Source organism: Carex rostrata, chromosome 20, assembly GCF_964058835.1.
Source record: "Carex rostrata chromosome 20, lpCarRost1.2, whole genome shotgun sequence".
Lineage (NCBI taxonomy): Eukaryota > Viridiplantae > Streptophyta > Magnoliopsida > Poales > Cyperaceae > Carex > Carex rostrata.
The window spans coordinates 9,120,239-9,133,316 of NC_135937.1; the positions used below are offsets into that span (position 1 = coordinate 9,120,239).

The 13,078-nt window shown below is 35.2% G+C and overlaps 2 protein-coding genes across 3 annotated transcripts; one reads left to right on the forward strand and one right to left on the reverse strand.

The window, feature by feature from the left end:
* Positions 1–1,361: 1,361 nt before the first annotated feature.
* LOC144572199 (uncharacterized) lies at positions 1,362–9,246 on the forward strand. 2 transcript variants are annotated; one of them, XM_078321658.1, is made up of 14 exons: positions 1,362–1,910; positions 2,464–2,599; positions 2,939–3,072; positions 3,647–3,851; positions 4,278–4,519; positions 4,728–4,839; positions 5,655–5,796; positions 6,069–6,211; positions 6,363–6,532; positions 6,651–6,935; positions 7,033–7,088; positions 7,347–7,561; positions 7,724–8,053; positions 8,134–9,246. In XM_078321658.1, the coding sequence occupies exons 1-14, from the start codon at positions 1,692–1,694 to the stop codon at positions 9,003–9,005; spliced, it is 3,261 nt and encodes a 1,086-aa protein (XP_078177784.1). In that variant the 5' UTR covers positions 1,362–1,691; the 3' UTR covers positions 9,006–9,246. The 2 variants fall into 2 exon arrangements, with proteins under 2 accessions (XP_078177784.1, XP_078177786.1); XM_078321660.1 differs by having other exon boundaries at positions 1,366–1,910; positions 3,644–3,851.
* Positions 9,247–9,368: 122 nt separating this feature from the next.
* LOC144572209 (ubiquitin-conjugating enzyme E2 variant 1C-like) lies at positions 9,369–10,541 on the reverse strand. The gene is made up of 4 exons (XM_078321673.1): positions 10,373–10,541; positions 10,074–10,213; positions 9,856–9,981; positions 9,369–9,764 (listed from the first exon to the last, which is right to left on the reverse strand). The coding sequence occupies exons 1-4, from the start codon at positions 10,407–10,409 to the stop codon at positions 9,624–9,626; spliced, it is 444 nt and encodes a 147-aa protein (XP_078177799.1). The 5' UTR covers positions 10,410–10,541; the 3' UTR covers positions 9,369–9,623.
* Positions 10,542–13,078: the final 2,537 nt, after the last annotated feature.

The following is a 13,078-nucleotide window of genomic DNA, read 5'->3' on the forward strand; positions in this document are numbered from 1 at the left end:
TCTAATAACAGCGAGTTAATTTTGGCAAATAGTTTGATGACACATTAATTTTGGTGTAGCGGATTGGAAGCTGGCAAAATGATGATTTTTCTGTCCTTGAGCTATTAAAATTGTTAAAATTTTGTTTGATTTTTTTTTTTTTTTTTTTAAGGTTTATAACTTCAAGTGCCAACTAACAATTTCATTAATAAGAAAAATTAAGTTACAACGAGTCAAATAACTCTTCAATACAAAATTTAATATTTTATTCTCACAAAATTACTCAAAATAACTATAATATTCTAATCTCACTTGTATATACTCATAATTACTCTATTTCTTTAAACTCTATCGTTCTCTACGACCGGATCCGCTCTTTCGACCGCTATCGCGCTCCGACATCTGGATCTACTCACCCGCACTCTGATCGAGAGGACGTAGAGATTTAATATTCCGAACTCCGACAATACCGTATTTTCGGCTCCGTTCAGCTCTACTCGACTCCGGTCCCTCCCCTCTCTCTCATTCTTCTCTCCACTCAAGAAAGTAGAGTCGAGATCGAGAGAGGGGAGAAGCTACGTGAGAGATGAGATCTAGAAGAGTGAGAAGAACAAATTAGAGAAGAAAAAGTAGGGAGAAAAAATGACAACGGCGGCGGCGGCTAGAGTTTGTTTGTTTGGGTTTTTATTGGAAATTAATATAGTGTGGTTATATTTCTAGTTTCCCTTAATTTCCTTTTGTAAACTGGTATATATTTGATTAATGTAACTTGATAGGCAAAGCTAACTGGTAGAGAAAAACACTCCTACTCTTGTGAATTACTTAATTAGGCTGAATTTATTGTATTTGTACAGCTATCTAAAAGACTTTTTGGTGTGGTTTGGGTTGGTGAAGCAGTGGGGGACCAAATGGGAGTGAGCTAATGTTGCCATGCAATATTCTATCTAATCTAATACGCTGAGAGAGAGAGAGAGAGAGAGAGAGAAGGGGACAAAACTCCCAAAGAAGAGTCCAATGTGTGTGTGTGAGAGAGAGAGAGAGAGAGAGAGATTCAGTCACTCAGCTCAGCTGCAGTCTCATGTGCGCTCTCTAAGTCTCTATCTATCTGTATTCTGTAAGCAAACCTTCCTAGCCAACCACCCCTGTACCTCTCTCCATTCTCTAATCTAATCTCACTTGGATTCTCTGCCACTCAATGCTCTCCATTTCTACCAAACAAGGCCTTCACATCGCTCCTCCATTTTGTATTTTGTATTTTGTATTTTTTTTTATTGTTAATTCTCTCACCTCACTGCATCCATATCTAATATATAAATCAAAATTACTTATAAAATATATTTTCATTAAATAAAAAAACTGTCCAGGGGCCAGGGCCTCCAGGCAAAGGCAAGCTTTAAAGACCCTTCTTAAATTAAATAATAATAATAAATACAGATGGAGAAGAAAAGAACTGTGTCGCTGGGATCTCTACCTTGCAAGCACTTTTTTAAAAAGATTATTACTTTTTACTGCATCTTATTATACATTACTTGCTACCACTACTGCATGTCCGTTACTCCGTTTAATTACTTGTGCTAGCTTGTTGCTACTTTCTCTCACTACCAGAGAAGAGAAGCATCAAGCATGCCAGAGAGAAGAAGAGAGAGGTTTGCGATTTGCATGCACCAGGCTCTCTACAGTTTTTCTTTCTGACAGTAATATATTAATTCGAAATGGGTTTCAAAATATACCATTTTGGTTATTCTCCATTTCTCTGCCTTTTCGTGTATATACCGCTTGTGTTGCAATTTTATAATGCTGCTGCCAACTTCACCATAGATTTCTTGAAAACCCCTAAAACATTCTCCAATTCACCAACGGCAACTTTTGCTTTTGAGGTCAAGGATTCAAACAGTGGGCTTTTTTGCTCCAATTGTGATATTAAATGTCAGGTTCGTTTCTTTAATTTGTGTTTACTTTCCTTCATGAATGTTTTAATCAAGTTAGTTCGAGGTTAATTTTTTTTATTTTTTTATTAGTTTCTTGGTAATGGTGTCAATATTATATACAATTAAGTTGATTTGGGGGATAAATGTGTACTTCTGACGCCACTAAATTCAAAGACCAATTCTCACTAGTTTATAAAATTAAACTACATTTTAAGCACCATAAATTTAACATTTAAATTAAGAAAATTGCAATGGTACTTGCATTCAACTTTCCGTACTGTCCCAAAATTTAGCATAAATGCATGTTAGAATTTTGTATTTATGTATACAGCATCAATATCATGGTTCTGGTAATTCAAGTTTGGCACTTCATCTTTTGAGGCAACAATTATGTTTGATGAATGCATTTTGCATATGCAACCCAAATCTATCCACTATACCATGAATGGCCGCTTAATTTCTCGCAGTCAAATTAATTTTCCATCCACTTTCAAGTGAAAACTTCTATATGTGATTAAAATTCATAATTGTACTGTTGCATAATTAATTGGTGCAGCTAGACAACTCCAGCTCTACAGACTGTAGATCTACTCAAGTTACATACAATGGATTGAATGACGGAAATCACACACTAACTGTTTGTGCCAATGCATCGAAAGGCGCCATTTGTTCAATATACAATTGGACTATTGGTACAACTAAACTTTAAGATCTTGACTTCCTTTTCCTTTTTCTTTTTCTTTTTCTTTTCAGAATTCCTGCGAACTGTTGCTTATTTAGTAAAAATAGATTTATTTTTCATCTTGAAAAGGACTCCACAGGATTCTTAGTGTATAGCTTGTCAGTGAAAGCAGCCCCTTTCTTTCTTTCCTTTTTTAAAAAATAAAATAAAAAATAATTGGGAGTCTGTTTTAACAAAGCAAAAGCAGAATCATCAAATTGAAACTTCTACAAATTCTATTTCTAGAAATTTTCCCAATGAAAAACAAGTTAATTTTAGCTATCTAATTTAATTACTCAAATGTATGCAGATACAATACCTCCCACAGCATATGTCACAAGCAGGTCTCCCTTTACAAATGCTTCCGATGTATCAGTTCGTATTTTATTTAGTGAACCTTGCTCCGGTGGAGGTGGATTTGTTTGCAATGACAGTGATTGCAACGTGAGTAGAATTATGAAACAATTTAAATTATTCCAGTTATTACTTAATAGCATTTGGCAAGTTCATTCAATTATGTTTCTCCCAGAAAAGTGTTAAATTTCAAATGGTCTTGCTGAAATAATGTTCTTTTAACTCCCTTATAATATAAAGTGTAACAGTATAATCACCAAGTAAAAAATTATCCAACATATAATTGGAACATCGTTTAGCGAAAAATGGGCAATTAAAACTATCTAATGTGTCATATATATGTTTGATTGAATTTGAATTTCCTCAGCAGTTGATAAAATTAAGAACTAAATGAAAAATGAGAATAATCTAGGTTGTTGAGATTCTGCTCCATTGTAACAAAGAAGTCAAAGGCACTTCACAGTAACAAAAGATCTGTTCAAAGTGTCTATTTCTCACAACAAAACAAGGTTTAATCATGTGGAAAAATCAATAAATTAAGGATTATGTAAAATTAATCCGGAAAGGTTTATCAAACATTTCTTTAATTTTAAAAGAAAGTAGTTGGTTCTTGAAAGAATTAAAGTTGATTTCAATTAATTTCTTCTATTTACTTTCCAAGTAGCTTCTTGTATATGGAATGGGTCGCGTGATACCATCTACACTTAAGATTCTTCAACCAGCATTGGAATATTCCCTTGTGGTAGTGGTATCAGCGGATGAAGAATATGGCCGGCTAGTATTGGTAATGAATAAGAAGACTTTTTGTATGGATGCTGCTGGAAATGGCTTTACAAGATCGTTCAACTCTAGCTATAAATTGCACTATGGTATGCATGGTTTCTTTTTAATATTTTTTAAAAAATTACATAAATGGCCTTCCTCTAGATTTAATTTCACTTAGTTTGGTTTGTGAAGTAAGACGTTCTCATGCTGGTCATCAAACAAGCCAATGTGTATGATATTAGTCCTACCATTATCTTTCAGTCATTATATTCGGCACTTGTATAATATTACGATTCTTCGCGCAGGATATCTTTTTAGTTAAAAAAAAGATTAATTTACATCTGCACTGTATAAGATTTATGGCCATTTCTTTAATATAATTTGAACTTTTTATGAATATTTTTCAGGACCAAATTAAATTTTGAACTAGGGGTCAAAATTCACCCTGTCATTTTCATTGGCTGTCTGTATTTGTTTATTTACTAATAAAGGTCTTTAAGATAGATTCTAACTTGTATCTCAAATTTCAGATAGAAGAGCTGTTACAATGAACATCACAACCCGAGTACCAGAGAAACCATTTGAATTAAACGGAGTGGTGCGAACAGTCATAGCAACAAATGATGACAACTATCTAAAGATCTATGTGGAATTCTCTGAACCTGTTTTGAATTCATCTCAAGAGATATTGCCGCTTCTTCATACCAGCAGTGGTACACTTGTGCCAACTTACAGGAATCAAACCCTAGGAAACAGACGCTTTGGTTACTTAGTAAGTCTCTTTTAAAATTCATGCATATCCCATTCCAAAGTTGAGTAAATTTTCCAATCTGTGTTTGTCAAAGACTGAATTGCTTACTATGTACTATGTGAAAAGTAAAAATCTTGGAGGATACCTTATTAATAATAGAGTTATACCTTGGTAATGACTCTGGCATCACAAATGTAAGGTCTAAGTTCTCTATCCATATTCTTTGAAGGTTAATAGCACATCAAGCGCAGCAATTGTCACGGTTTCTTGTGAAGCAAGTTCCATTACAAGCCGACAAGAGACGCCCGTTTCTTCATCAGACCCTCTCACTTTTCTTTATGGTAATTACATGTTTTGTTCTTCACATTTTTCAAATACTTTGTCAATGGAAAACTAGGTTATGTAAGTATATTAAGTGTTGATCTGTAACTGTATCAAATGGATCACATAAACTTTCTTAGGTATTATAATTTCAATGATTATTTATTGATTAATTGTTGATTCAATATGGATTGGACTTTACATGTTTTGGACTGCATTCATAAAAAATATAAGTTACGTAACTAGGGAAAGTATTGCTTCTATACAGCAAGAAACATCAATAAATATATTGTTTGTTGAGTGAGTCTATGGTACTATGCATATTACGATTTGTTACCGTGCTACGGCTCTATATTCGAGTTTTCAAATCCTAACGGTCGATCCGAACCGTTCATCTTGTTCTCCATATTAATATGTGTTTGGAGACCAAATTTTACATTTTTTGAAATTTTTTTACTATTTTTTTAGATTTATTGAAAATCACTGTTTTTGGATGGTCCAGAATTTTCAGATCAAGTGATTTTCTAAATATCTAAAAAAATAGTAAAAAATTTTCAAAAAATGTAAAATTTGGTCTCCAAACACATATTAATATGGAGAACAAGATGAACGGTTCGGATCGACCGTTAGGATTTGAAAACTCGAATATAGAGCCGTAGCACGATAACAACCCGTGATATGCATAGTACCATAGACTCACTCTTGTTTGTTTGTCCTTTTAGAATGAAGTATCTTGTATATTGGCAATTCAGTTTAATAGAACCAACAATTGCAAAAAAGTAGTTTTGTTTCATCTGCTTCTTTATAAATAAGTATTTTCTCATATCAACTGTAGATGTAGAGAGACCTTCTGTGAAGTTAACGACTTACCAAACAAGAACTACAGAGCACAATATACCAGTACTAATAAAGTTTGTCAAACCAGTTTTTGACTTCAATTCTTCTGCAATTATGGTATGGGGTGGACAGCTTCTAAGGCAAGGCATTCAGTTTCCTCAAATAATTAATTTGACGAATAGTTTTATGCTTTTTACCTTTATGTACATGTTACTGTATAACAGAAGTCCCATTTCACAATTTGGTTACCTTGTTTTTTGTTTTGGAACAAAAAACGGTCTAGTCACCCATTTCATTGCACATGAAACAGAATATTTGACAGTTCTTTTTCTGATAAAAAATAATGATAGATAACATTAAAGGTGTAGCTCTGCAAAATTAACTAAACTTGGCCTTTTTTGTCTTTTATCAGCTTTCATGAAACAAACAGAAGGGTCTATGCTATCCAAGTAAAAGCACTTGATAAACTTGTCACCATAGAGGTCTCTGAAAACTCTACGCAAGATATTGCTGGGAACAGGAACTTCGCATCCAACCTTCTTGAAGTGAGGCATTGTATGGGCCCTTTTCTCCATTTTATTTGTTTGTTCTGATTTGGGGGGAGGAAGGAGGGTACTTTCGGTTTTTTTTTTCCCCCTTTGATTGCCATTCCTTGTTTTTACCATGATTCGTGCAGTATTGTAACTCATTTCCTCCATATATGCAGATTCTATACCAGTGGTATCAACAGTGATCTCCTTCACAACTACAATATTGTTTCTGACAACTGCAGCAACATCAGGGCTTCTGACAGTATCCACATCATCTCTTATATCATCAGGTGCTCTTTCAAGACCGACTTCTATTGTTATATCTGAACCAACTCGGAGTCTGCTGGTATGTTAAATAGAAATGAAAATATATTTTATATCCTAAACTTCTTGTTATTCCCAAAACCAAGTCCAAGTTTCAGCCAAAAGTTCCAATGCTTATATTTAAATCTCTTTTTTCCCAGAGAATTGCATGTCATGTACAGCTGTTTGCATTAACAAGATGGTTAACAATCAACTTGCCTATAGAATACTACGAATTTACTAGGGGAATAGAATGGATGATTCCACACCACAAACTCCCATGGGAATCTAGTACCGGCGATTCCTTAAAGGGTTATTCGGCATTTCCTGCCTCAGCGTACTCACAACTAGTTGAAAGTAGCAAGATGACCTCTTTGCCCCCAATATATGAATCTTCTCTAGAGGGGAAGCCATTAACTCCAATGGAATATAGATCCACTTTTGAGGTAAAAAGCAATTTCATCTATTTGGTAAATTTGTTATTCATAACATTATGTATTATCATCTGTTCTAGTGTTGACTTTTTTTAAATATCAATTGCAGAGTCAGGACCTTAAACCGGAGGCACAGCTTCCAATGATTTCACAAAAATCTGATGGGTATCTATGTTTGGCTCACTTCTGCATTTGTGCATTTTTTTCTCTCTTTTGCTCATGACTTGTGCAAACCAGAAGGCAATATATCATATCAGAAAGTTTACTGTACAAAATTAGTAGTTAAAATGAAATAAGGAGAGGAACTCAACAGACATCATAGCATGTCTGTGTAACATTTGGACTTATGATGTACCAGTACATGCAGTTTTAGACTGTTTAGTTCACAATTTCAAATATTTAAGCATTTATTTCTGGATGCAGGTGGACTTTTTTTGGCAGAAACATGTTCTGGTTGGCAGTGATTGGTGGTGGTTTTGTTTTTCTTCACATGACATTTCTTTTGATTTTTACAATACGAAAGAAGGAATCTCAAAAACAGAAGAATTTTGGTGCCCTTATATTCCCGAGATTCGAAATATTTCTTATTGTTCTCTCTTTACCTTGCATCTGCCAAGCATCCACAGCCATAATCAAAGGTAGTGATCATTACAAATACCCAAAATAGTTTAAAAATTAGATCAAACACTTGCAATACTAATGCTACAAATATAGTGCGCATTATCACCACTTCTACCAAATTTGTAATTTGGAATTTTTCTATTCTGTCCAATTTATGCTGTCTTCCTTTTAAATTGTAGGAGGAACAACTGTTGGTCTAGTAGTCGGGATTGTGCTAATTGGCATCATCACCTCATTTTTGATAGCATTAGTGTTTTTCTTATCAATTGGGATAACCATGGGAAAAGTTCTTCAATACAAGGAGGTACATCAAGAAGGACTGAAATTCCATTGGTATCAAGAAATTATCAGAAGAACACTTGGCCCTGGAAAAAGGGGACAGTGGACTTGGAAAAGTGAACAAAATGCTGTCTGCCTAACAAAACTAGGCCCACTTTTTGAAGATCTGCGGGGCCCTCCTAAGTATATGTTATCTCAAATTGCGAGTGGCACCACCAGACGCAATATTGGTAATTTTGTCATTACAAAAGCTTTGCCAATTTTAATGCCTTCAGAACCAGCCTTATAAAGAACCAACTAATATTTTCAGGTAAAAGAGCAGATCAAATAATCGCCTCTGATGATGAAAATGAAGATGCAGAGGCACCTTTCATACAAAAGCTCTTTGGCATCCTGAGGACCTACTATACCCTTCTCGACACAGTCAAACGTGTGGCAATCGGCATAGCAGCGGGTGCCCATTCACCAGGCAATACACCCTCAAGGGCTCCAACCATACTAGTACTATCGATCACCTCGTTTCAGCTCTTCTTTATCATGCTAAAGAAGCCCTTCATAAAGAAAAAGGTGCAACTAGTAGAGATCATAGCCATAGCTAGTGAGGTATGCATCTTTGCATTTTGCCTTGTGCTTTTGGAGAGAGACTTCACGGAAACCAGAGAGAGAATAATTGGTGTTGCCATGCTCGCAGTATTTGTTTTCATGTTTGCTGCAGAGATGATGAATGAGTGGTATGCATTGTACCGTCAAGTTAAAAGGTTAAGCCAGGACAAGAAGTCATTTTATATAGGCTTAAAGACCGCCTTGACTGGGCTTGTACTAATAGTGCTTCCCTTGAGGCTATTGGATGAAATGAATTGTAAGATTACATCTTCCTCAAACCATGATGATCAAAGTGATAATGCAACAGGCTTCCCAACAAATTACCCAGAGAGATCACATGAGAGGTCTTGGTTGAAGCAATTGAGAGAGATGGCAAAGGCTAGTTTTAGTAGAGAAAGTGTGAGTGCTGCAACAGCAGCACCAAATGACCCATCAAGTAGTAATAACCCGTTTTGGGGTGGTAAGAGAAGTGGGAGTTCTTCAATTACTTCATCTATGGATTCCAAGGCAAAAGGAGATATAAAGGCAAAATCACAAGGGTTGTATAAAGATCTGGAGAACATTTTCTCATCCAGATGAAAATAAGGTAGACTCAACGGGTATATAGCTTGCTTGCTTGCTTGTATTAGTTTAATTTTCAGGTGCAATTGTTTTGTTTTTTTTTTCTTCTTCTTAAGTTGGCTTTACATTTCCAAACCCAATAGTTATATTCTTTCTCATTTTCCAAAAATACATGTAGCACTTGTACATCCTTCTCATTATCCGGACTCGTAATTTTTGCCCTCAGATATTGCCTCGTGTTAATTGAAAGCTCATATATATCTGGTAAACTAAACTGTATTTGAGGTGATATCATTAAATGGAAAGATAAAAAATAACGACAAAATGAAGAACTATCTGATTCATCAGATGTGTCTTGCATGGCTGCATATATATCACTTTACCGACAAAGCATTAAAAAACTTTATTACAAGGTTAGCTTGCTCATGCATAGAATACACATGTATATATATAACTGAAACATGAAACACACTAGCAAGAAATACGAGCACAAAATTAAAGCTAGCAATTTGAAACCATCCACATACAAATCTAGCACAGCACAGCACAGCACAGGAAAATAAATTAGTTTGAAGTTTAGAAACCCATAGTACGTACATATTTATGTAAGCACATATAATATAATAATATAACAGTTTAAAAGAAAGTGCCTTCTGGTGGCTGGACCAACTTGCGATTTTGCGCAGAGGCCATTTCCTTCCTCAATTGTGTCAATATATCCTCCATTGAGTACTCTCTCTGCCAATTTGCTAGCAACCCAAATTTCTTTGGGTCCACCTGCACGTCACAAGTGATCACAAGTCCAATTGTATGAACAGAGAATTAGAGAGGTAAGAGAAAGAGAGAGAGAGAGAGAGAGAGACAATACCATGCCGTTGTCGTGACCGACGCAATTGATGTTGATGCGAGAATGGAAACGGACAGTTGGGGGCTTGTCTGGGTAGTCCTTATCACAGAAGAGCTTGAGCTGATATATCCTGCCCTCATGCACAGTCTGTTTATATGAATGAAATAATAATAATAATAATAAGAAGAAGAAGAAGAAGAAGAAGAAAGGGAAATGAATCAATGATACATTTCCATTACATTGTGGGGGCCGATTATCGTGCCGGTCCATGAGCGCATGAAGATGTCGTCAGCATCATCCATTCCATAGCTCACACTGCCATCTCCTATCCCCTTCTCTCCTCTCTCTAATTCTTCTAGTAGCTTGAAGTTCCTAGGCACTGCCATCAATCAATCAATCAATCAATCAATCAATCAATCAAATTTCTATTTCTATTTCTCTTACTTTTACTTTCAATTTCCACTTTCTTCTTTGTCAAATTCAATACACCTAACAAAAACCCAGATTAATTTGTTCAAACGAATAATGGAAAACTAACCAACGACGCTAGATCCACCCGAACTTCCCAGCGTCATCAGCTCTTTCAACTTATTCTTCCTTCCAAATTCCAATTCCAATTCCAATAGATAGATCCAATTTATCGCCGCTCTCTTCTTTTCTCTCTTATTTCTCTCTCTCGAATCTCGATATCTAATTTCCGGATCGATTTTATGATTTTATCAATCCACTCCAATATAATAATAATAAATAATAATATTAAGAAAAGGAATGAATCTTCTGTGGCAGTGGGTCTAATGCGTGCTCATAACGCTGTGTCGATTTTCCACGTGGCAATGCATCACTGGATTATATCGTGTGGGTACCAAGTCTAACCCGAGTTTTTTAAAAATACCCAAATTTAAAAATATTTTATTATAAATAACCACATTTTTGTCAAAATTTTATTTTTGTCCAAACCGTACAAATTATTTACAGTTTGAATTAAAAATTCAAACCGTAAATATTCCTTATAATTTTTTTTTTGATTTAAAAATTTGGACTGTATATATTCCTTACGGTTTGAGTTTTTTTTTTTTTTAGCCCAACTTTGCACATTTGGTTAACATATCAAAACACCTTCAAAAATTATGAAAATTTACCGACATGCATTCTTGACTTCATAGAACAAGACTGTGAAGTTTCATACAAAATCACAAAACAGATCGTGAGATATCGGCTCTCAAAAATTTCCCGAACTGCTGAAGGAGTGTTTTTGAGCCCAAATTTGCACCTCTGATTAACATATCAAAACACCTTCAAAAATCATGAAAATTTACTAACATGCATTATTGACTTTATAGAACAAGACTGTGAAGTTTCATACAAAATCACAAAACAGATCGTGAGATATTGGCTCTCAAAAATTGCCTGAACTGCCGAATGAGTGCTTTTGAGCCCAAATTTGCACCTCTGATTAACATATCAAAACACCTTCAAAAATCATGAAAATTTACCGACATGCATTCTTGACTTCATAGAATAAGACTGTGAAGCTTCATACAAAATCACAAAACATATCGTGAGATATCGGTAAATTTGTATGAAACTTCATACAAATTTATCGACATGCATTCTTGAGATTGGTAGAAAAAATCACTACTTATTTCACTCCTATCACCTTCATTCGAAAATCAGAGCCTGAAACAAGCGGGAGAAATTAAAGAGGGTTCGTGATCTCATGATTCTCATAGAGCATCTCCATCCCAACAATTAAAATTGATTTTTAAACTGCTAATGAAAAAGTTCAGAAATTAAACAATGGTTTGCTTCTAATTCCCTACATCGGTACAATTAATCAAAAATCTTTACACATCTCCCGCGGGAAGAGAGATAGAGAGAGAGAGAGAAAGAGCGCAGAAGATTTTAACCAATAAGAAATAAACACTTCACCAACTCATCTTAGAAAATGATTTCTATTTTTTGATGGTTAGCTGACAATTGCCAATAGAAAATGATTTCTTATTAAGCAATTTTTTCCAACAATTACTAAATAAACAATCGTCGTACAACCCATAAATTAAATTAGAAAGTACCACATAGGATTTAGCAATCGGAAAAAGGCATCGATTAAAGTCCTGATAGGGGTGAAATAAGTAGTTATTTTTCTATTACTTAGCCTAAATTATTGTCATTTATCGGGTTACAATTGCTTATTTTATAGAGAATCATATTTCTTTTTGTTATTTCACTTGATTTTAGATAATTGCATATTTTCAATGATATTGGAGCTAAAACAACCATAAAACGATGTAATTCTGACATTCAGCCTCATCCGCACGGATACCTTCATCTGCATGCGACCTAGAAGTGCTACCGCAGATGGTTATGCCATCCGTGTGGTTTACATCGAAACCACATACGACTCAGGCATCCACATGTAGAAAATGCCAGAACAACGGTTACAGATCTAACTTCCCAATCAAGGCCTATATAAGCATATGGACGCTAGGGAAAGATCTCTCTCTCGAATCTTTGAACATCATAAACATTAGAGAGCACTTAGAACTAGGGTTTCACTCTTGTGGAGGCTATGCAAAGGAGAAATCAATAGAATAACAATGTCTCCATTAGAAGAGGAGGAAGAGACAAGACTTGAAGACGGCGTGCATGAGAGAAGAGACAGCATAGGTGCTCTCCTTCCATCTTGTTGGGGTTTCGGGGTAACCAAAACCCGTTTAGATTTAAGCTGCGGAAAGAACGTAAAACAAAAATTTTACTTCTAACTTAAGCCAAGGATTAAACAGGGTATGTCAGGAAACTTTCCAAGGCGGTCCACCTTCAGTATTCCTTTGGCATCAAAACCCAATTTAATCCTTTTACAGATCTACTCCATGATTGATTTCTAAAACTTTAATCTACTTACCAATTAAATAGATTAATATAACATATTTATACCTTGTTTCCAAATCACAGTTGGAATGCAGACCGAGTGAGTAGAGCTACATCACGGGAATGATTCTACTTGGAGCACCAAACGTACGGTGCCTCTATAGGTTATCCACCAGGACTAACCAGAGAGCGGTTTATTTATTTTGCCAGGAATACTATAAACCGCAATATTCTACAAAAACACTATTCATAAGGAAAAGATGAAAACCCGTAAACACGAATTTTCAGCTACTCAGTTTCACAAATAAGCAAAACTGACATACCGCAAAATTTGGGAAAACACTATTCATCGATCCCGTAAATATACTTCACAACA